The sequence below is a fragment of the Ipomoea nil genome, unplaced genomic scaffold (genome assembly GCF_001879475.1).
Source record: "Ipomoea nil cultivar Tokyo-kokei standard unplaced genomic scaffold, Asagao_1.1 scaffold3400, whole genome shotgun sequence".
Taxonomy (NCBI): domain Eukaryota; kingdom Viridiplantae; phylum Streptophyta; class Magnoliopsida; order Solanales; family Convolvulaceae; genus Ipomoea; species Ipomoea nil.
The window spans coordinates 282,084-306,695 of NW_017619828.1; the positions used below are offsets into that span (position 1 = coordinate 282,084).

Here is a 24,612-nt window from a genome sequence, read left to right on the forward strand (position 1 = left end):
TAGTTGCCTACTGGTGAAGTGCATTCAGGTGACACACACGTGATGTTTCATGCTGACCAACTCCACTTACTTGTTACTCATGAAACTCAATTGGCAATATATGATGCATTCAAGATGGAACGCATAAGTCAGGTAAGCATGTTTTCTCAAATCTTCAAATACGCTGGCTCATAAACAACATAGGGCTTAAGTTTGGAGTATGTTTGTTACAGTGGATTCCACATGGTTCCCTTTCCTCACCCATTTCTTCTGCCACATACTCCAACAATAGCCTACTAGTTTATGCATCCTTTAATGATGGAAATATTGGAGTGCTTGATGCACATAGCTTAAGACTGCGATGCCGTATTGCTCCATCTGCTTATTTATCTCAAGCTGTATCAGATCGGTAAGAATACCTTCCTGCATCTAGAAATTTTGATGATTCTAGGAGTATGTTGGAAGTTTTGTTATTTAAACCATTATATTAAAGTTTTATCTACTAATTCTTCTTTAGCTCTACCTCTTTGCCGTAGTTTGCACATGATATATATGTGTTTGTGTGTGAAAAAGATCATGTGAGAAATAATACTAAATTTTGTTCGTCCATCTAAAAAACGAATGAATGAAGATCTAGGTTTAAAAAATAGTGATTGCATAGGCCATAAGTTAAATTGAAAAACCATATATATTTACCGAAAATAATGCATGTTAGTTTTTCTTTTATAAGTAAAAAAAAAAAAAAAAAAAAAAAAAAAAAGAAGGGTAGATAACCTTCTTAAACTATCCATACATATTTAACTAGGTTTTTTTTTTTTTTTTTTTTTTTTGAAAACATTTAACTAGGTTAAAATGATGCATGTTTAAACTTAAACAATGTAGCATTTTTTTCATAGTTTTCACTTTTCACAGGAAGTATAGTTTTCATGTTATATAAACATTCATTCTTGGTCTAGAATGTTAGGATATATTCATGCTTTTTAACGAACTATATGCATTTCCTTGATGAAATGTTAATATGTGGGTTAACTAGTATGCTATATTATTGCAGAAGCCGAGGTATATATCCAGTTGCAATTGTAGCACATCCACAGAAAACCAATCAATTTGCAATTGGATTAACAAACGGGGATGTCAAAGTCATAGAACCACGGGAATTTGAAAGGAAGTGGGGAGTATCTCCGACTATCGGTAATCCTAGATATTTTATACTTTTTAATATTTTATATGAACACTTAAAAGATAAAAATATTCTAAACCAACGGGTAGTTCAAGTGACAAATAAGCTCTCTTTGTGACAGAAAATTTTAGGATAACTCGGATTCGATTTCTACAGGTGACGATTACCTTTAGACCAGTTACTATGTCTTCCGGAATGAACGAGGGTTAGTCGGGTGGAGGGAGACCCAAACCACCTTGTGATTTACATCCAAAAAAAAATAAGAATATTCTTGCAAATATCAATCACATAATAAAATTTTAGAAAATATTTTAATACTAGGTTCGGGGGCACCTACGTTATGAGCCCAATATGTTTGATGCTAGGGGCGGTGGTAATTTATATCCTGGACAAGGTCCACATAGTATTGTGGACTCTGGATCTAAATGACGTGGTAGAGAATTTAAACACATAAGATACATAATTTTATAACATAAGACACATACATATGTTATATATTTAGTTATTTTCAAATATGATTTAAGTAAAGAATTTCGCAACGTAAGACACACAAATTCATGAAAAGAGAGAATTGCAATACCTTTCAACCAAACAAAAGAATTTTATGGCCTTTAAAATTAAGTGGAAATTAAGTGGGAATGGAATTTAAATTCTCTTCAATCAAACGCCTTGTTAGGGCCGGACCTAGCGTCTCACTGTTGACCAATGTAATAAGAGCCTAAATAGCACATCAATAGTGGGGGCAACTTTTAGCCAGGTGTAGTAGGCAGTGGCGAGCCAGGTGTATGATTAGAAGATCGACCCAACGTAACGAACATTGGTTTATGTGGTTACTAAGAGGATTGATTGAATCTTTCTATGATTTCACTGTCAGATTCGTGACCCACTTTGCATGGGGAAAAAGGTTAGGATGCACTAGCCAATATGAAACAAATGCACGGCGAATCACTCACCAATAGGTGGCATGCAAGGGTAGTAGAACTTGAGGTATTAAGAGTTGGGGATGGATATGTATAATAGCTTGAGAAGAAAAATCTTGACCGACTATGTAGTGATTATGGCCAACGTAGATTGGTATGTCGATATGGAGGAGGCGAACCAAGTCAAAAGAAATAAAGTATTGCAAAGAAACCTCCAGTAAAGAAACTCGTAAACATAAATAAGGAAATGTTGGATTGGCCTCAAGATCAAGGCATGAGAACCTCTGAATCTAGTCCGATGATTTTGAGTAAACCCTTAAGGTTGGTCCTTTTGATGCCTTTTAACACTGTTAATAGTGCAACCAAGCAAAGTCGTAGCCTATGTCGAAGAATGCAACATGGTCTTAATGCCCCCACTACTTCTATGTAAAGCTGTTGGGGGTTAATAAATCCAAATACTTTTGATTCTATCGACGATATGGCCATGACATGGACAAATGTCAGACTATGAAACGGGTGATTGAGCTCTTTGTATAGTCTGGTGAACTTATGAACTTCACCAACTGAGATAAACTAGTAGGTAGGAATGTTTGGAAACACGAAAGAAATGGGCCCTCACCCAACTCCCCGAAAAGGGAAGGGGAGAGAGCTAAGTATGAGGAGTGGCAAACATAGGTAAACGGCTCGTAATTAATGTGATTTTCAAAGGATGAAGCCCCAAGGAAGAGGAGGGTTTGTACATAGGTTTCATGTGAGAACCAGCAACCCTAAAAAAGATATTGACAAGAACTCATTATTTTTACAAATTAAGACTTAGTCATAGGAAGGACCACCCATCAAGATACCCTAGTCATCCCAATGGATGTAAATGATGCTATTGTGCAAAAAGAAAGTGGTGGGTGTTAAGCCCCACTGGAGCCTCAAACCACCCTACAACACTGGCTTGGTCAAGGCGTGGTCATTTGTGGCCAAGCTTGGCGATGAGAAAGTGATCGTTCATTCAACAGGAAAGAAGTTACAACTGAAACACTAAAGTAGAGTAATAATCGTAAACTACTCCTATACAATAGGCTAGTCAATTATATTACCTTATTGACTAATTCTAACATAATAGGAAATAACAATAACAATAATATAAATAAACATATTAATAACATGGCTTAACACTCCCCCTCAAGCACAAGGAGGGTGCATCACCACATTGAGATTGTCGCGTAAGAAAGTGAACCGAGGACCGGGGAGCGGTTTGGTGAAAATATCTGCTAGCTGATCCTTGGTTGAAACAAAGTTGACTGTCATGTCCCCTGAGGCAACCTTGTCCCGGACAAAATGATAGTCAATTTCCACATGTTTCGTTCTGGCGTGGAAAATCGGATTGGCGCATAGATAAGTTGCCCCGAGATTATCACACCACAGTGTAGACGGCTGGGCGTCGTGTAGAGACACCACCCATATAACCTCGGCCGAGACATCCGCTAAGGCCTTGTATTCTGCTTCAGTAGAGGAGCGGGCGACGGTGCGTTGCTTCTTGGAGAGCCATGAGATGAGATTATCCCCGAGAAACACGGCATACCCACTGGTGCTCTTCCTGTCAACCGGGCATCCGGCCCAATAATCAAAATCTGAAAAGGCGTGAATAGCAGACGACGTGGATACTGAGAGCCGTAGACCATAGGTTAGCGTACCCTTAATATATCGAAGCACTCGTTTCAATAATACCCAGTGATCAACGGTGGGAGAGTGCATGAATTGACATAACCGATTGACCGCGAAGGATAAGTCCGGCCTTGTGATTGTTAAGTACTGAAGTGCTCCAACTATGCGATGATATTGAGTTGGATTGTCAAATGATTCCTGTGTAGGTGAAACAGCTTGAGTAACGGCAGCGGGTGTAGCAAGTGGCTTGCAGTCAGTCATGCCGGCACGAGCCAATATGTCATTCATATAACGGCGTTGAGATAATATCATACCAGAGTCTAGTTTTACCGTCTCAATGCCAAGAAAAAAGTCGGGAGTGCCAAGATCCCGAATTTTGAAGGTGTCTGATAGTCGGCTAAGAAGAGTAGTAATCAACGGTGCGTCATTCCCCATCATGATGATATCATCCACGTATACCAGTAGGTATACTCGTGATGAGCCCGAGGAGTAATGAAAAAGCGAGATATCTATCTTTGACGAGGAAAAACCTGCAGAGAGTAAATAGTCATGCAGCCTTTTGAACCACGCCCGAGGGGCCTGTTTCAGACCGTATAAAGAGCATTGAAGATGGCACACATGATCTGGATGTGTAGGATCTTCATAGCTTGGAGGCTGTTTCATATAAACAGTCAAGTGCCCATTGAGGAAGGCATTATGGACATCCAGCTGTCTCAAAGTCCACTGATGTGAAACAGCTAGTGAAAATAACAAGCGTACGGTAGTCGGTTTGACTACCGGGCTGAAAGTGTCGAAGAAGTCCTCGCCGGCCACCTGATTAAACCCTTTGGCCACTAGGCGGGCTTTATAGCGTTCAACCGATCCATCCGCATTGCGTTTGGTCCGGAATACCCATTTACACCCAATTACATTCATATTAGGGTCCGTCGGGACTAGTGACCAAGTATTGCTATGAAGCAGAGCGTTGAACTCTTGATCCATGGCTTCACGCCACTGTGGGTGTCCAATAGCTTGTGAATAGCACGTCGGATCAGTGGACGTGTGTAAGGCATGGAATTCTTCTCCTGTTCCTCGAGTCATGCGGCGCAGCCGCATTACATGGTCTCGAGTCCTAACTGGAGCTTTACGAACCCTGACCCTGCGAGTCGTAACTGGCCCTTCAATGGCCAAGGGTGGCGGTGACTCTCGGGCTAAGGGCACCGGACTTGCTGGTGACTCTGAAATCAGCGTGGTTGGCACAGTCTGAGTTAAGACAGGACTGGCCGCCCACGGTAGTGCCGGTGGTGATTCGGTGATGTTGACCTGTTTTTCAATGTCTGCAAAAGGAAAAACGTGTTTATCAAAGCGCACATGGCGACAGATATAGACTTTCCATGATGTTAAGTTAACGCATCTATAACCCCTAAAGGACAACGGGTAACCTAAGAATACGCAGGGTGCCGAACGGTACTCTATCTTGTGCCGATTTTAAGGCCGTAGATAAGGGTAACATCGACTCCCGAATACTCGAAGGAAAGTGTATGGGGGTGACGCTTTATGTAGAAGGCTATATGGACTCTGAAACTGTAGGACAGAAGAGGGTAGATAATTTATTAGACATGTAGCGGTTTCAAACGCGTAGTCCCAGTACTGTAATGGGACTGAACCTTCGGCCAGTAGGGCCAACCCGGTTTCAACTATATGGCGGTTTTTACGTTCTACCCGCCCATTTTGTTCGTGTGTGTACGCACACGACTGTCGGTGATTAATACCAAGATTAACAAACGTGTTATGTAGTTTGTGGTATTCCCCACCTAGATCCGATTGAATGGACTTGATAGAACGCGAGAATTGGCGTTCTACCATGACTCGAAACGACTCAAACGTTTTATATATATCTGATTTTACCCGTAAGGGATAAAACCAGCAGAAGCGTTAAAAGTCATCCACAAAGAGTACAAAATATCTAAAGCCACTAGATGATATTACAGGTGACGGTCCCCAAATGTCGGTATATAATAAATCCAACACATTATTACTACTGAAAGGAACCCTATCTAAAGGAAATCTAGAAGCTTTTCCCATATGGCACGACTTGCAGGACTCCAATGATGTAGCTTTATTAGACGCAACTGGACAGGATTTCAAAACACGGCTTTGAACATTGGCATGTGGATGGCCAAGTCTGCGATGCCACACATCAGAAGTTGTACGGGAAGTGAGAAACGCAAAGTGTGATTGCGACACTGAGAGTCTGTATAGGCCGCCCAGTGTGGGCCCCTTAAGCAGCACTACCCGAGTTGTGGAATCCTTCACAAAAAAGCAGTTCTTGTGAAATTCAAAAAAACAATTATTTTCGTTAGTAAACCGCTGTACTGAGAGTAAAGGAACTGACAATTCAGGAACAAATAAAACATTAGATAATTTTAATGTTTTAGACTCGGACGGTACAGATGCGTGACCAACACGAGAAATAGTCAAACCTGTCCCGTTACCCACGCGCAGAACATCACCACCCGAATATTCCTCTGACTGATTCATCAAGCTGGAGTCGGGCGTTGCGTGGGCCGAAGCGCCGGTGTTGGGAAACCAGCCGGCGGTGGATCCCGAGACGCCATCATCGCCGGAGACGTCGACATGCGCCTGCGGCTGCGACTGTCCGGTGTAACGTTGATAGCACGTCACGGCAGTATGGCCTTGTATCCGGCAGATCTGGCAGCGTGGAGCATTGTTCCGGCCACGGCAGCGATTGCCTCCCCGACCGCAATTGCCGCTGTTCCGGCCCTGGCCGTTGGAGGAGCCTTGCCCGCCATCATTGCGTCGACCTCGCCCGGCATAATTCACCATCGGAGCAGTCCCAAAGCCTGCATCAGAACCCGCCGGAAAATCCTCCGAATGGATAAACTCCTGGGCCTGCAAGTGATCTGAAATCTGGGAGATGGTGACTGGAGTTCCTGCCACTATGAGTGACGACGCCATGGCCCTGTACTCCGGGCGCAGGCCTCTGAAGACGAACAAATTTTGCTCATCCAATGATATTGGCCGGCCGGCCAGTGCAATATTTTCCACCAACAATTGGGCACGACCGAGATATTCGGTGACGGAACTATTACCTTGACGAAGTGAGTGAAACTGGCCAAGGAGACTGAGGCACCGGGCGCGGGTGGAGCTGCTTAGAGCCGTAGTAATCGACTCCCACACCTCTCGGGAAGTAGTGTGTCTGACCGCTAGATGTATTACCTCATCCGAGAGGGATGAGATAAGCAATGACATGATCAACTGATCTTGTTTAACCCATGCTTTATACGCAGGGTTCGAGATCGGCGATGGAGTGGTGGTGGCAGAAGCCGACTCACCGGAGACTAGAGCAGCGTCTATGACCGGCGGTGGGCATGGAATCTCACCATCCACGTATCCTAACAGCTCCTGGCCACGGAGGAACGGCAACAATTGTGTCCTCCAAAATAAAAAATTGCGCATCGTCAATTTAAGAGAGACAAAATGATGCGCACCCGCCATGGGGTTGGGGGTGGCGGCCGGCGCGGCGGTGGGGGCAGCAGTGACCGTCCTCTCGGACGAATTGGTGGACATTTTGGTGAGGGACGAAGGGGGTACGGTGGTGGTGGAGGTTGATAGGTGGAGAGAGAACTGATCCTGGTCTGCTGATACCGGATGAGAAAGTGATCGTTCATTCAACAGGAAAAAAGTTACAACTGAAACACTAAAGTAGAGTAATAATCGTAAACTACTCATATACAATAGGCTAGTCAATTATATTACCTTATTGACTAATTCTAACATAATAGGAAATAACAATAACAATAATATAAATAAACATATTAATAACATGGCTTAACATTGGCAAAGCAGGGTTGATTGCTGGAATTTGTTGCCGGTTGTCGGATTTTGTTGCCATTCATCCGAATCCGTCGCCGGAATTGAAATGACCTGTAATAACAGATCATTTATCAGTTTTTGGAATTCATTGACCCAATTTGACATGTTTGAGGATTTAATTGCACTCTTTTAAAATTTAGGGGCCTAATTGACTTTTGGGGTAAAGTTTAGGGGTCTATTTCACCCTTTTCCCTTGATTTTTTAATAATATTTATTTTTTTTAAAATGCCATACTATTTTGGAAAGGAGGGAGTAAATATCAATTTATATACATACACACAATTTTATATCTTTATGTTATTAAATTAAATTAGATTACAATGGTAAATATAAGTTTATCAAATAAAAAAATCTAAATATATTATCACTTATACACGAATGACAGAACATAGTGATGATGAAAAGACTCCAATAACGGAAGACAGTGATGAAGAGGCTTCAATGATTGAAGATAGTGATGAAGAGACTCGAATGATTGAAGATAATAGTGAAGAAGCTCCAATAACTCTTATTGGGGAAGAAATATGGAGTCACCGCTATCATTGCGAAACTGCTGCAACATCACAACAAGAATTAGGTAAAAATATCTTTCTAAATTACAACTATTTTACCCCTTTATACCATCATTTTATTCCATATTACATCATATAGGTACTTTATGTTGGAAAAATTAGCTTAAAATGGCATAAAATGGCATATTAAGTGGCTATTTTGTGGTACAATTATCAATGGGGTCCACTTCCGATTTGGGTCGGGTCAAAGTGGATTCGGATTCTTCGTAGTAAGACGAAGAGATTGATATATTGTACGCTCAAAACGGATAATGGGTGAATGAGATATTGATTCTCAAAGTAGACCCATTTAAGTTGGGAAATGAAGGGAAAATGTAGGACTTTGTCCCACATTGGTTTGGAAACAAGATTTGCCCCCATTATATACATGAGCTCTTTTCAAGCTTGTAGAATTGTATAGCATAGAGGCTCTCTCGCGCGGGGGTGGTGCAAATCAAAATCCAACTAGGGACTTTAAATAGCCATGCATACAACAGACTCACCATAATCTACGAACAGTTACAAGACCTATTCTAGTGCTACAAAACAGGAAAGAACTACAAGACCTATTCTAGTGCTACAAAACAGGAAAGAACTAGTCTTGTATGACCTATTCTAGTGCTACAAAACAGGAAAGAACTAGTCTTATGCATACATTATTCCTTATTATATACTACACTGAATGTTCATTTGTTGAAAGTTCATATTTTGTATATTGAATGTCTGTTTTTAAAAATACTACCTAAAATGAACTTTTAATACATTAAAAATGAATATTCAATATACTAAAAATAAACATTTGTCCATGGTCCACATTGCATGCGAATATTGATAAATGTTCACTTTTAGTGTACCTGTATATATATATTTTTAAACGAATATTCATTTTTAATATATTGAATTGAATGTTAATTTTTTAGTAGTATGTTCCGTACACAATGAATTGCCAAATAATAACATTGTATGTATTGAAAATTAATATTCAGTGTATTAAAAATAAACATTTAGTATACTATAAATGAATCTTATGTCAATAGTTCACCTTACAATAATGTAGACCATAGTCCACAGTATAATGATTGATACCTTTTGGGCCATTCCGTAATTCGGTTTCTCAACAAATTAAAGTGATTCTTCCCATCTCATTTTGTATGTCTTACATTTTATTTATTGGTTAAAGTAAACTCTTCCTTTTACAGGCACTTATTTTCTTTAACAAAATTTTTTAATATTTAATTTCAATTTTTTGTTTAATATGATTTTAATGTAGATTTTAAGTATATAACTTTTGTTCAATAACACTAGATTAAATATTTCAAAAATTGAATTATAAAATAGTTTGAATAAAATCTAATTTCGATGTATGTCATGCATGCATTTTGGAAAAAGAGGCGTAAATATCAATGTATAAAAGAACAAATTCCACTTTTAGTTCTTGACTGATATGGTTAATTCTTGATTGTACGTAGGGTGTATACCGTATGTTGTATATCGAGTGTATGTATCAAGAATGTATGAACAATGAGTAACTCAAATGGATATTTTATTCATAAATGTGCTTGTATCTTTAGAGAGATATAGAGAGTTCTAAGTCTAGAGGGAGAGAGGCTAGTGCAGAGAGGAGAGAAGGGCAGGATGCCCCTTACAATGAGGGTTAATGCCCTTTTTATAGGACTTGACCCGTTGACCCAACCCAAACAGGAGTACGGAGTATTATGAGGAGCCTAAACTCGAGGTATATATCCTATCATTGACTATTGTGGTATTGTCTCATTTTATCCTATTCTTTTAATTTTGTCAGTAGCATTCAAAAAAAAAAATTAATATTAAATGGGTTCATAAAGGTCACAAATGGATTCGTGGACACATGTTGACATGATAATTTTAATGAGCTAAATGAGTCATTAGTTGGGTTCTAATTAACTTGTTAACAACATGAATCATTTTAAAGATTAAACACTAATTTTTTATTTTCCTGTGTAATTTTATGTCTTGCTAACTAGTGTTTTTTTTTTTTTTTTTAATTGCTAGGTCAAAACAGAACCAAACCTGGGCAGTTAACTGAAATTGTAGATCCAATTCAATGTAGAATGGTTTCCATGCCAGAGTGCTTTGATGCAAAGGTTTTTAACTAATTTTCTCTATTATTTTTCTCCTTGTTCATCTCTCCTACCGACTAACAATTGGTGCTTTAACTAATAAATATGGTGTTTTTGAAAGAAATAAATAAATATGGTGTTTAAGTATTCAATTCTCTATGAATTTCACCACTTTTTTTTTTTGAAAACCGACAACAAAGCAGATATATTAAACCAATTCAAGAAGAAAATGAGGGGAATATCCTCCCAACTCATGTGACCATCCTGAGAGCCAATCGCTTTTGCTAAGGCATGAGCGGCATGGTTCGCTGACCTAGAAATGTATTGAAAAACATAAGACAAAAATGAACTACTAAAAATTTTACATTCATGAATTTCACCACTTACTTGATGTTGAAATGATTCTATTAAGGTTGTTCGAATTCTTTACACAAAGTCTGGTGTTGACATCTTGGCACTTAGCTCAGATGGTATTCATAAACTATGGAAATGGTTCTACCACAACCAAAATCCAAGCAGAAAGGTAGTGAATAGATTAGAGTATTTTTATTTATTTTTGCTTTATGGTTTATGTAATGTCTTACATCGATGTTTGGAAAATGATTCTCTAAAGTTTGTCGGGTGTAAAGGCCACTGCCAATTCTGTTCCACAACTTTGGCAAACATACAGTGGTCTTCATGTGTCAGGTGTTGACTTCAAAGAAATAGTTCCTTGCATAGCACTCCCAAATAGTGGCTCATTTGTTGCGTTAGCTGTTGGTGGAAAAGTTTCATTATTTGACATAGAAACATTTGAGGTATAACTATCGAACTGGTTTAACTTCTATTGCACATTTGGCTTTATGAATGATAATGTGCGTAATTGCTATAATCTCTATGTGATGTAGGAAAAGGTAACATTCATGTGCCAATCTGCATCAACTTTCTTAGCTTTCCATCCTCGTCATAAAAACATTCTTGCAATTGGTATGGAGGATTCAACCATAAATGTATACAATGTTTGGGATAAAGAGGTAATTCCTCTGTGTAGGTATTATATTTTATTGCATTATGTATATGCTAAGTTAACATGTACCAATTTAATCAATTTTCAAATATATATATAGGTTATGGTCAATCTTAAAGGTCTTCAGAAACGTATCACCAGTCTAGCATTCTCTACCAATCTTGAAATGCTGGTTTCATCGGGTGCTGATGCCCAAGTAAGCATATATAAGTTCATCATGTCTCCTCATTAGCAAATGAATGATAAACAACGTGGCATCATGTGAGGCGTTAAAGCCAAACAATTTGTTTAATTTGTAAATTTATGAAATTTGTAGAAACCTCTAGGATTCAAACAGACCAAAGATGAAAGATTTGTGCTTTTTACATTCTCCACTGTGCGTAGTGTACCAAAATATATTTTAACAAAAAATTAACCGGGAACTCATATTATCTGCCATCGTAATAAGTAGCAAATTTGCTCAATTCAAAACTTTTGTTTCAGCTCTGTGCATGGAGCATTGATACATAGGAAATGAGAATATCTGTTCCAATCCAATTGCCTGGCCATTGGAGAATATGTGTTTCAATCCAAAAGGATAAGCGCAATCTTTAAAATCAAACCATAAGAGTTCTACTAACCTATTATCTTCAAAGTTCAAATAAACAGAATTTTTTATTTTTTATTTTTAAAAAAAACATCTTGAAATTATCTGGTCAGTAGCTACTTCTTGGGCTGCCGTTATTGTTTGGAATGCAATTAGAATGATCTGTTAGGGGGGAGAAAAATCAATTTCTCAGGCTGTATTGGTGGTGACTAGTGAATGGTACAAGTTTCAAGTTATTATCTATGTAGATTCAAGGCTTGAGATATCATTTGTGCCGTTGAGGAAACATAACGGTTCTATGATGCGGCATGCTCAATTAATTAGGTCCTAATTATTATGGGAGAGAAGTGATTTGAGGAAAAAATTGATAAGTTTCATGATTAATTGCATTTTTTTTTTTAAGTAGCTATGTCAAAAATAAATATTTGACCTTCTAAAAAATTGAGACCCTGTGTCTGGTCTTGAACATTTTGCACACCTCAAAATCCAGCCCGGAGTCCATGACTAATTATATGTAAGGACGTAACAGCAAACTTTTTGATTTTAAATTTATGAATTTTGTAGAAACTTCAAGAAGGTTTCAAACTGACCAAATATTTGTGTTTTCTATGTTATTCATTCTGTGCATACCAAAAAATATTTTAATAAAAAATTAACTGGAAATTAAGAGTACATTTTTTGTTCAGCTTTGTAGTTGGAACACTCGCATATGGGAAAAGAGAAGATCAGTTCGGATCCAGTTACCTACGGGTGAAGTGTCTTCAGGTGACACACATGTGATGTTCCATGCTGACCAATTCCACTTACTAGTTACACATGAAACACAATTGGCAGTATACGATGCATCCAAGATGGAATGCATAAGTCAGGTAAAACATGTTTTCTAAAATCTTGGAATATGCTAATGAACACCATCGGGTTTTAATTTGGAGTATCTGTTGGTACAGTGGATTCCACTCGGTTACCTTTGTGCACCAATTTCTTCAGCTACATACTCCTGCAATAACCAACTAGTTTATGCATCTTTTAAAGATGGGAATATTGGAGTGCTTGATGCCAATAAGCCCAATAGCCTAAGACTAAGATGCCGTATTGCTCCATCTGCTTATTTATCTCAGACAGTATTAAATAGGTAAGAGCACCTTCTTTCATCTAGAGATTTTGTTATTTTTACCAATTGTATGAACTAATATTAGATTTGTAAAAATTAAAAGAGATCAATTAAATTTATATCTGGAAAGAAATTGAAGGATAAAAAGTGCAATCATGTTCAACAAATTAACAAAGAACTTCTTTAGATAGTTATGTACTGTTGATTTGGTCTAGACTGTAAGAATCTTTTTTTTTTTTTTTTTTTTTTGAAAGGGTAAGAATTTATTCTTATTTGTCAATGAAAAATATTCTTTTCCTTGAAAAAATGTTAACTTGTCTGTGTTATATTATTGCAAAAGCGAGGGTGTGTATGCAGTTGTAATTGCAGCACATCCCCAGGAACCCAACCAACTTGCAATTGGATTAACTGATGGGTCAGTTAAAGTCATTGAACCATTGGAATCCGAAGGAGAGTGGGGAATATCTCCACCGGTTGACACTGAAATTCTAAATGGTAGGTATTTTATACTTCTTAATATTTTATATAAATTCGTATCTAAAACAAAAAGATAAAAGTATTCTTGTAAATATCAATTAAGTAATTCACATTTTACAAAATATTTTAATGCAAAACTAGGGAAACAGCTTGGAAAGTCGAGTCCTGCACAACACAAATTGTTTCTAATTTAATCTTCCTCTTTTTAGTTTTGCTTACACATTTTTCAATCTTAATGATTTGTTAAAAGTTTTTTTTTTTTTTTTTTTTTTTTTTTTTTTTTTTTTTATAACAAAACCCCACAAATGTATGAACTTAAATAAGAGCTTATTTTGGTAATGTTCTCAAAATAAGTTAGTAGCTTAAATAAGAGTTTATTTTAAAAAATTACTTTAGGTAGCATTTCAAAAATAATTTAGTAGTTTCCTAACTTTTTTCCATCTTTATCCTTATAATTTTAAATAAATAACATTTTTTATCATTTCCAATTAAAACCCTTTTGGCATTTTCTCCTCTCCTATATTTTTATTCATCCTTTTCCACAACCAAATTGGAAATGATAACTTTTTTTATCCTTACCAATTCAATTTTTTTTCTTTTGTTTTAATTTAATATATATATATATATATATATATATATATATATATATATATATATATATATATATATATATATATATATATATATATATATATATATATATATAACTTTTTTTTAATAAATTAAATATATCTCATATATTTAATAATATAAAAACAATATAATAATCACATCTTTTAAACTTTATGAAAATATCATTTTGTCTTTTTATATATATCAAATTATCATCATCAACTAATTAACAACTCTATTGAGATTTGAACAATGACCCCTGGTCTGACTCTGATACCAAATTGAAGCATGTGTTCCATTTCAACTAAAAGTCTAAGCTTATAATTAGATTGCACATTAATGGCTATATGCTCACATGCCAAACATAGCCTTAATAAAGTCATTTCATTTATCTTCTAATTAACTATTGTGCAATTCGACTTTAAAATTACTATTAATTCACGATGTAATATCCAAGAGAAAAAAAAAATAATGAGAACATGTTAAGCATTTTATTAAATAATATGCATAGGTTCTAAAAGTTACATTTAATCTTTACGATGTAGAAGATGAAGACGAAGATACAGGGGAAGAGGAAGATAGCGGATTAGGACATATAGAAGATGGTGATGGAGATGATGCAATGACAGAAGACAGTAATGCAGGTACTTTATTCCATACTATATTATTAGGAATATATACGTACTCTACCTTTAATATTGGAACCCGAAGGAGAGTGGAGAATATCTCTACGGGTTGATTTTGAAATTCTAAATACTGGTAGGTATTTTATACTTTTTAATAGTTTATATGAACATCTATCTAGTAACAAAAAGATAAAAATATTTTTGTAAATATTAATTACGTAAAAACATTTTAGAAAATATTTTAATACATAACACACTAGATGTTCAAGTGTGTTATATACATACATTTTTATATACAAATTAACATGCATATATACATACACGCATGTATATATGCATTAATGAGTTTTCTTTTGGATGGAATAAAGTATACTTTTTCTAAGCATTGTAAACCAAAAAAGAAAAGGTTTATTAGTGAAAAAAAAAATTAAATATCAAAATTATATCTAAATATCTTTTTTTTTTTTTTTTGAATACTTATATCTAAATATCTAACTATACTATTTTACTTTTAAAAAATCAAACATATCCTGACCCTATTGAATTATCTACTAATTGACTTATAAATTATTTAATAAATTACGCATCAACATCCGTATAAATTGCCACATAAACCAAAAATCTATTAGAAAAAAAAAAAAAAGAATTTTCACATTATTCAAATTTCTATATACAAAATATTTAATGCAAAACACACTTGATGCTAAGGAGTATTATATACATACATTTCTATATACAAAGATGCATATATTCATACACACATGCATTTATGTATGTATGTATGAAATTTCTTTTGGATTGAATAAACTATAATTTTTATTACCCTTATAAAACAATCTAACATGTACCAATAAAAGGCTTATTAGTGAAAAAAAAAATTTAACTTTTTTTTTTTTTTTTTTGTATTGTATGACAATTATACCAATTTAAATAATATTTAAAATTTGACAATTTAGGCTATATTTGGCATATCTAGCTGAAAAAGATAGCTAAAAGCTTAAAAGGAGCTAAAAGTTGAAAAGCTATAAGTTAGGAGCTAAAAATTGAAGAGTTGTTAAGCTAGCTGTAATGCTAGAAAGTGTTTGGTAAAATTAACTTTTTGATAACCTGATAAATGTAAAAAGACACAATAGGACATCTTCATAAAATTTAAATTAGTTTGATTACATAAAAAATTTAACATTTTGTCTTAAAAAATTAACATTTTGAAATAAAATTATTAGCATAATCATGATCTAGCATCCCATAATGAAATAGTAATAGTGTTGTGAATCTAATAATAATAATAATAATAATAATAATAATAATAATAATAATAATAATAATAATAATAATAATAATAATAATAATAATAATAACAATAATAACAATAATAATAATAATAATAATAATAATAATAATAATAATAATAATAATAATAATAATAATAATAATAATAATAATAATTGCGAAAAAAGTTGCGGATAAAGGAGAAGAGAATTGGGAAGGGTAAATTATGTAATTTCTTTAAAATAATAAGGACAAAGATTGAAATAAAGTTAGGAAACTCTTAGCTTATTTTGAAAGCTACCTAAAGTAGCATTTCAAAATAAGCTCTTATTTTAAGCTACTAGCTTATTTTATAAACATTACCAAACAAAGCTTATAGCTTATTAGTATCTTAAAATAAGCTATAAGCTCCTAAATAAACTTTGTCAAACAGAGCCTTAATATCAAATTTGTGTACTACATGTTTGGTGACAATTATATCTACCTATATTATTTGGCTTCTAAAAAATAAAACCTAATCTGGCATATTGAATTGATTATAAGTTAGCAGTCAAGTACCTTGTGATTTGATGGCATCGTTGTGGTCCTTCCAAACAAAAGTACATAGGTTTAAGTCATGTTCCAATCAAGGATGTTGGTATAATGGTATATCATGTTGTTGAGTAGATATTATGAATACTAGTAATTGTCTCGTGCGATGCACGAACTATTATTAATTTAACAAATTTACCATTTAAATTTTTGACATCCTCTGAATTAGCAAAGAAAGTAATGGTTGTGGAAACCAAAAAAAAAAAAAAAAAAAAAAGTTCTTGAGCTCAGAATTAATTTGATTAAAAATGTAAGTATAACTATACAATGTAATATTTAATATTTTTAAAGTTTAATTATGCTATTATTATGTTGATTGTGAATAAATGATTTATACATGTTAATGGAAGTTATACCTTTCATTTATGTCCTTTATTATTATTATTTTTTAATACATTATGCTATAAGAGTTTTACCATACAATATTTTGGTCAAAAATACCCCCACGTTATAACTTCCGTTATCTTTTCCAACTATGGTTGCCATACACATGCATTCACCATATATTTTCTTATCTTCTTCCACAATAACAATAACAATAACAATAACAATAACTCGTATGGGCAGCTCAATTGGTCATAGAGGTGAAATTTTTGAAGAATGACCAAGGATCGAGTCTCACTAGCGGCAGTGTGGGAGCAACCTCTCATAGTGGTTGTTGTTGTACAACAATATAAATATTTAAAATCTAAATAAATCTAAGATTTTAACAATATAAATATTTAAAATCTAAATAAATCTAAGATTTTAATATAGAGTACTAAGATTGCATCATTTTTTATGTCGCGCATAGAAAATACTAGTTTTACAAATAATTGTTAATTTTGCCCTTATACTATTAATAAATATAATTGTTTTGTCAATTTGGAATTAAACTTTTGTTAGTGTAATTGGTTGCATTCATGGCTTATAACTCATGCTTTTCTGTACTAATACAAATAGTTTCTAATTGAACTCCTCTCTTAGCTTTTAGTTTTGCATGAACTTTTTCCATTCTTAAAAGATTGTGTAAAAGTTTCTTTTTAACAAAAAACCTACAAATGTATGAATTAGTTACTTTGAGAATAATATAAATTACTATGATATAATAAAAATATTTCAAGAGTAAATTGTATCAAATAAAATTGAAGAAAACATAAAATGAGTAATAGAAACCAAAACATAAACACTATAACATTTATTTATTAACACTGCTATGTGTACATGGCCAAACTAAAGAGAGTGAACCAAATCCTGTTAATGAAGATTGTGCTCACTCAACTCAACTTGAGCTAGGTATTGGGAAAGTAGAACATAGAGAACCAAATCTTGCCGAAGATTGTGAAGCTAAAGAGAGATCTATGCTCACTCAACTTGAGCGAGGTACTGGGGAAGCAGAACAAAGTGAACCAAATCCTGCTAATGAAGATTGTGAAGCTAAAGTTCATTCAAATAAATGTGCACTCATACAGTGTTTTTGGAAATGTTGCTGATGAGTGGTTTTACTGGGCATTCGGAGACATAGTAAGTGTTTTACTAGTGGCATTGCAATTTGAGTGGTATTGGAATGTGTTGGCTTTGATTTTGTTCATTTTGTGGTGTCCATTTTGCAGGGTAATGCTAGTGTCTTTTGAGGCGTGTTTGGAGTACTATGGCGCGCTGTATTTTTGCTATGGAATTTGCAGGGTGTTTTTTTCCCTCAAGTGTGGTTGAAATTGCAGTTGGTATAGTTGTGTGCTAATATCAATGTTTTTGAAGTGTGTTGGTAGTATTTTTGCAGTGGATCTTGTAGCATGTGTGATATCTTCCACCATTTCTTTTAATTCAAAGGTTTCTAGCGTGCTTGGCGCGGTGTGATTTTGTTCTTATTAATGTTTTCGTTTTGAGTTTAAGAAAAAGGAGTGGTAAGTAGCTCATGTAATCCTTGAATTTTGGCTTTGTATTCACATGATTATTTGTTGATGATTTATATTCGATTTTAAGGGACTGATTTGTGTGTAAATCTTACCATCTTAAATTTTTTATTTCACGAACAAAGAGTAAGGAGTAAGTTGGTTCAAGCTTGGTGAATCGTACCATCTTGGACTTTGGCTTTATATTTTTTTAATTGATATAAAAAATGGACTTTTCGTCCATAAGTTATAAAATAATTATAAAATTTGTCAATAATTAATAATTGTGCTCACTTTTTGCCCTTAAGGCTTAAGCTATCATTAGTGCTACACTTTTCATCTTTTTATTAACTTTTCGTGCTCAATTTTTGTCCTAAGCTATAATAACATTGTAAATTTCATCATAATGTTTTGTTAGTAAAATGACAAAAAATGCAACGCCAACGATAACATAGGGACGAAGAATGAGCATGACCAATAATCATGACAAATTTTACAATTATCATATAACTTAGAGGTAAAAAGTATAATTTTCTTTTATTTTTATTCTTTCATTTTTCTTTACCCAAAAAAATTTGTATACATGACTAGTTTTAATTTATATACTTCATACGAATACATCTATCATTTTTTAGGCTAATCAGTTAATTTTATTTTGGCCTAGTGTAATTTGTTTTTTGGTAGAATTCAACAGTAATGGGACCCAATGCCCCCCCGCCCCCCCCCCCCCCCCCTTTTTTTTTTTTATTTTTAAGTAATTATATATTAGCTAGATGCGGAATATTTTAAATTAAAATATGTTTATGAGGAACCCAAGTTCTGACCATATCAAAGGGAAAAAAATGCAATCACATTCCCGTAATCATCACAATACATTTAAATATATTTATTAATGCATCTGTTGATAACTGATAGTGTACACATATGAATGCAGCATTATATATTTAATACAAGGTTAGAATTTATTATCAAGTTTTTTTAAATAATTATTATCATCTATAATTATAATTCTTAAAATATTTAGAGTATTAAAATTGTGACTAATCAAAAGTTAATTTTGTTATAATTTGACCTATCAACTAGCTCTGTTCTCACGTGATGTTTGCACGGTAACTCGCCCGGAGGTTCATATATATGTATGCGTGTATACGTAAAGAAGAGAAAAAGAAGAAGAAGAAGAACACCAAATGTAGGGCACAACAATATGTGTGTCATTTCATTAGCCTTCACTCCATTATATAAGGTTTCATACAACCTTTCACATACTCAACATCAATACATGATTAAAGGCTAGGCTATTGAAAGGTCTAATGGTTTAATGGCCACTAATAAAATATTTATAACACTCCCCCTTGGCCATTAAATAACTATACTCATGCCTCGTTAAAAACCTCGATAGAAAAACCCTGTGGGAAAAATCTAGACGAGGAAAAGAGTACACGAAGTATGTCAAACCATTGTGTTGCACCGGTTGCCTCATTAAAAACCTTAGCCTAAGAAAACCCAATGGGAAAAAACTTAGCTAAGGAAAAGAGTACAACCATAAGCCTTCCGGGCATAATCTTCAAGATTTCAAAGGTCTTCAGGACTATCCACTCAAGTGCACCAACATCGATTGCCTCATTAAAAACCTTAGCCTAAGAAAACCCTGTGGGAAAAAACTTAGCTAAGGGAAAAAGAGTACAATCATATGCTTTCATAGCATAATCTTTAGGATTTCAAAAGTCCTCTAGATTGCCCATTCTAGCACAGCTAGGGGTTGTCGCTCCCCCTGAAGATAACAATCTTCTTAGCCAACGCATCCCAATTTTATAAACATATTACTCAAAAGTGGGTGTAGGGAGAGACTTAGTGAACATATATATCTGCAAGATTATTCACTAGCGAAAACTTTCTCAACAAGAATTTTACCACTCTTCTGGAGTTCATGTGTGTAAAAGGACTTAGGTGCATGCAATATGTTTTGTAAGGTTCCCCTTAACAAAACTATTACTTGTTCGGGCAACACAATCTTTATTCATCCTCATATGGGACATTGGGGGTAAAACTTAGCATAACCAGTTTGAGACTTGGCATCATAGGGATCTAAAAGAGCCAGCACCCAAGTAGCCATCAAAATCACATATTGGTTTCTCACATAAACGTCAAAATCTTTATACCTCGAAAATGCTGGAGGATATGTTAAACACAATTCTAATATTTCATTGTAGAGGGAGCACTAAACTTTGCTAGCAATTTCATCGCAAATTCAATATCAGGCCTGATGCGACTATAGAACTTCTAGTTCTATAATAGTGCTCCAATAAAAATATCAAGTAATGGACTTCCAGTCCCAAAATATCCTCATTATCATCTTCGAGTCTAAATTGTCCTTTATCTACTTCAAGAGATTATTGGACAACCGTTAGTGTGATAAGTAAATAATACTTATCCATATAAAACATCTTCAAGACATTTTTCAAATAGGCTAACTGGTGTATAAAACTTCTTCAAGGAGAAGCTCGATCTTCAGGTCGAGACAATACTTGGGTTTCTAAGTCTTTTATTTCAAAACTCCGTCTTTCGGCATGAGCTGATATCACCAAGCTCTCTATGTGTTTCAATGATATTTAAACCATCAATATCGACTATGATAATAAACAAATAACTCCATTAGCAATTCTTTAACGAACATGTAATGGTACATATTTGCATATTCCTTCTTCGGGAGGAAAAATACATAGTCAACTCAATCATTCAACATGCATTCCTTCTTTAGGAGGAAAAACACTCAGTAAATAATATTCAATTCTTACAAAGAATTTTGTAATTTAATGATACACGTTGCGATTTTCACTTTCCACATTCCAAAAGTGTTGAATCCATCGGGGATTTACAAATAAATATTAGCGTCTAATGACCAGTAAATTACAGTCATGACGTTCATCAACTGCATATCTAAATTCATAATTCACTGCCAATAATGTTAATTTGCGGAACGTAATGCCATATGTTGTGGGAGAGAATATTTGATCAAAATTAATTCAGGGTCTCTGCGAAAATCCTTAAGCTACCAGTCTCGCTTTATGTCATACCACCATATTGTTTGTATTTCTCTTTCGTACAAACACCCATTTGTAACCTACAAGGTTAACATTAAATGGTGTACGTGTTATAAAGAGAATACAGTTTTAGCGAGCTGAGCTGTACATGCCTTAATTGCTCTGTTATACATAAAAAATACCAAGGCACAACTGGTGCCTAGCTCTGGATCCAGATTCTCATATAACGAGAACAATTTGTAAAGGCAATTCTGTTGTCGACAACTATAACATTTTTCATAAATTTCTCCCATATATATAAAATAATGGCAATTTCTAATTCAACCAGACTCTAGACATTTCCCAAAGATATTTTTATCTGGTCGTTCCGCATCCCCAGTATTATGATTTTCGGTGCACCTAAAATTTTACTGGAATTTTCGCCTTCTGGACGAATGTCTTCAGGACATACTTCTTTAAGCGATTTCAAGAGTGACACCATTTTCTACTAGATTTAGCTTTCCGCGGATTATACCAACATGTCTCCACGCTTCTGGCGTCAAGGAGCATTGGTAGATACATATGGTCCAAGTTGGGGAAAATATGTAGGACCTAGTCACTCTTTTTATGATCAATATATATATATATTGACAGATTAATTATCTTCTGAACTTCTAGTTCAGTTTACTTCTTCTGAACTTCTAGTTCAGTCTACCTAGTACGTGGATTTAAATATTGAAGATCTTTTTCATCAATCATCCATAGAATTTCTTGGCATTCTATTAAATTTGAGCTCTTATCTCCCCCTAATGCCGTGAAATGATCTTCATAAAGTGTGCAATCAGCGTACCTAATTATATATTGATCCCTTATCATGGGCTCTAAGAATTTAAATAACAGACGGAGGTTTATAATCAATATATACATGCCCACAAAGGTACTTTATGGTGGTGATATAAGAAAAAGACTGCACACTGTGAATAAAACGCAGATGGGAAATGTTTGGTTTTATACCACGTACTAGGTTCTAGGGGGAATAATTATGATATGCAGTAGGTGAGATTGTGATAACCACAATAGCATATAAAACTGATGTCCCCAACAAGAAAATATATAATCATATATGAAAGCATACATATCAAATGATATTACAAGCTAAGGGTACACAACAATCATAGGGAAGCTGTGAAGCTTGTCAAATAAAATAGATCTTCAAGATCTTCTAAAAATCCTTATCCTGAACTTTACATTAGGTCACTCACTGGTTTGGGAATTGTTTCGTGCAAATTCACATGATATAATTCACTCCCTCATTTGCTTCAGGCAAACTAATATGAAATAATTTATTCCTTTGTTTGCTTCAGGCAAATTGATATGATATAATTCATTTCTATCTTCCAAACCAATAACATCTAAATCAATCATATCATGTATGACAATAAGTCAAAGATCATTTTTATAAAGGAGTATACAAATCCCTAAACAACACAGAATTGCACTAAGTCATATTCTGAGAGAATTTAGTCATGTTGACATCATAAATTTAGTCAAAAGAAGATTCTCATAATTTGTTGATAATAGCAATCCTTCCGGGATTGACAATAATTCAATCTTGAATTAGCAACCAGTCAATTTCATATGAGAGTCATGTTGCATGCATGAGAAAAAAAATTCCATAAATAAGCATGCAAACTAATAGAATTAATTCTGAGAAGTAAACTTCCTCTGAAAAATAAAGTTCCAGAAAGTAAAAATTCAAGAAGTAAATCGAGAAGTAAGATTACAGAGGTAAGCTAAGAGATGTAAGCTTAGAGAGGTAAACTTTTTGAATAGTCAATTCGAGTAGTAAAAACACCAAGAAAAATCAGCAAAGTAAAGCCACTTTGCACTCATAATAATTTGCCTCCAAAAAAAATAACTTTGCACTCAAAAACACATTTGGAGTGTATATACTACTCGGTTACGCAATAAGTTATTGCGGCAATGAATTAACTTTTCGGGTGCTTCAGGCATAAGTTAACTTCTCGGATGCTTCATGCTTCAGGCATGAGCTAGCTAACCTTTTTATCCATGAATATATTTTCATGAATTACTCAAACATTATCATGACACCAATCATTTCTTCATCAATACCTCATCATTTCATTATCATCATTTATCACAGTATTTGCTTCAGGAAAATTACCTAAAAATCATCAAGATGAGGTACATTCTTCGACGACCAAATGCTTTGGTGTGCGGCACGTAGGGATCAATGCCCTTCAAACCCACATTGTTAGCAAACCTGCTTCTGGCTAGGATTTTGCCTCGATGAGTTTGGTCGTCCTTGAATATCTTGATCACTTTCTTTCTTATTCTGAGCTCGAAACTCATACCACACCGATTATAATTTCGACCGCAACCCCTTATAAAGTTGCTCAACTGGGTAACATTATGTGCTTCAAGCACCTATGCAAAAATCGACCAGACATGCATTTTGATTCTTCATCAACAACTAGTTATGTTTCTTAGCCACAAGGGGTGCTAAAATCAGCTTAGGATGCTTCTCATAATTTGTTGTCTTGTACTACTGTTGGAGTACAAATTACTCTCATGAAAAGTTGGCAATGTCTTTCCAATTAAATATTTCTCTGAAACTTCTTGTTTAGAGTTTCACTTACGAGACTATTTTGTGCATAGCTGAATTGTAATTAATCACTGACTTACATTATAATCTCAAAATTAAACATGAGATTAAACTAGTCAAAATGTGTCTAAGGAAGAACATTTGATGACTTCTGGTCGGAATAGTCCTTCAGGGACTTCCATTATTTCAAGGGGTTCTTTTTCAATCAGACACTCATTTTTTTAAGGTTGTGGTTCAAGTGGTGACGTATGAAAATGACAGCTTGAGCCTTTTAGGCATCGGTGCTCTATGACTTAGCAACAAAAAACTTGACTCAATTCTTTAGATGCCGAATATATTTCAATATCAAGAGCTCAAGCTAAATAATTGCTTCATTCATAAGTGAGCTCAATAAATTTACATTTTTAATGAAAGGCATGATCCATAAGATCATCATTTGATGCAACTTATACTTATAGAAACAGTAGTTGATATTCATGTGAAAAACATGTCTTGTAAGCAAATTTCAAATAGAATGTGAAAATGGAATATTTCACATGTTCTCATATAGATTCAT

At 34.5% G+C, this 24,612-nt stretch overlaps 1 protein-coding gene and 1 long non-coding RNA gene across 2 annotated transcripts in view; one reads left to right on the forward strand and one right to left on the reverse strand.

Annotated features, from left to right (window-relative positions):
• Window positions 1–18,517, forward strand: LOC109171189 (protein TPR1-like). Its single transcript, XM_019320313.1, has 16 exons — window positions 1–132; window positions 213–388; window positions 1,031–1,175; window positions 7,996–8,112; window positions 8,167–8,188; window positions 10,194–10,287; window positions 10,670–10,784; window positions 10,891–11,058; window positions 11,149–11,274; window positions 11,368–11,463; window positions 12,540–12,722; window positions 12,801–12,985; window positions 13,305–13,459; window positions 14,599–14,697; window positions 17,815–18,042; window positions 18,132–18,517. The coding sequence occupies exons 1-15, from the start codon at window positions 43–45 to the stop codon at window positions 18,009–18,011; spliced, it is 1,968 nt and encodes a 655-aa protein (XP_019175858.1). The 5' UTR covers window positions 1–42; the 3' UTR covers window positions 18,012–18,042; window positions 18,132–18,517.
• The window catches only part of LOC109171190, a 23,600-nt gene continuing 13,646 nt past the window's right edge, over window positions 14,659–24,612 (reverse strand). The window contains exon 3 of the long non-coding RNA XR_002052552.1: window positions 14,659–14,739. This is a non-coding gene — a long non-coding RNA (uncharacterized LOC109171190). The remainder of the gene's footprint in view (window positions 14,740–24,612) is intronic.

Coding starts and splice junctions, on each gene's coding strand:
- LOC109171189 (XM_019320313.1), top strand. CDS start 43: ATGTTTCATGCTGACCAACTCCACTTACTTGTTACTCATGAAACTCAA. Junction 8,113..8,166: donor ATAATAGTGAAGAAGCTCCA/ATAACTCTTATT, acceptor TGCGAAACTGCT/GCAACATCACAACAAGAATT. Junction 12,986..13,304: donor TCTCAGACAGTATTAAATAG/GTAAGAGCACCT, acceptor TTATTGCAAAAG/CGAGGGTGTGTATGCAGTTG.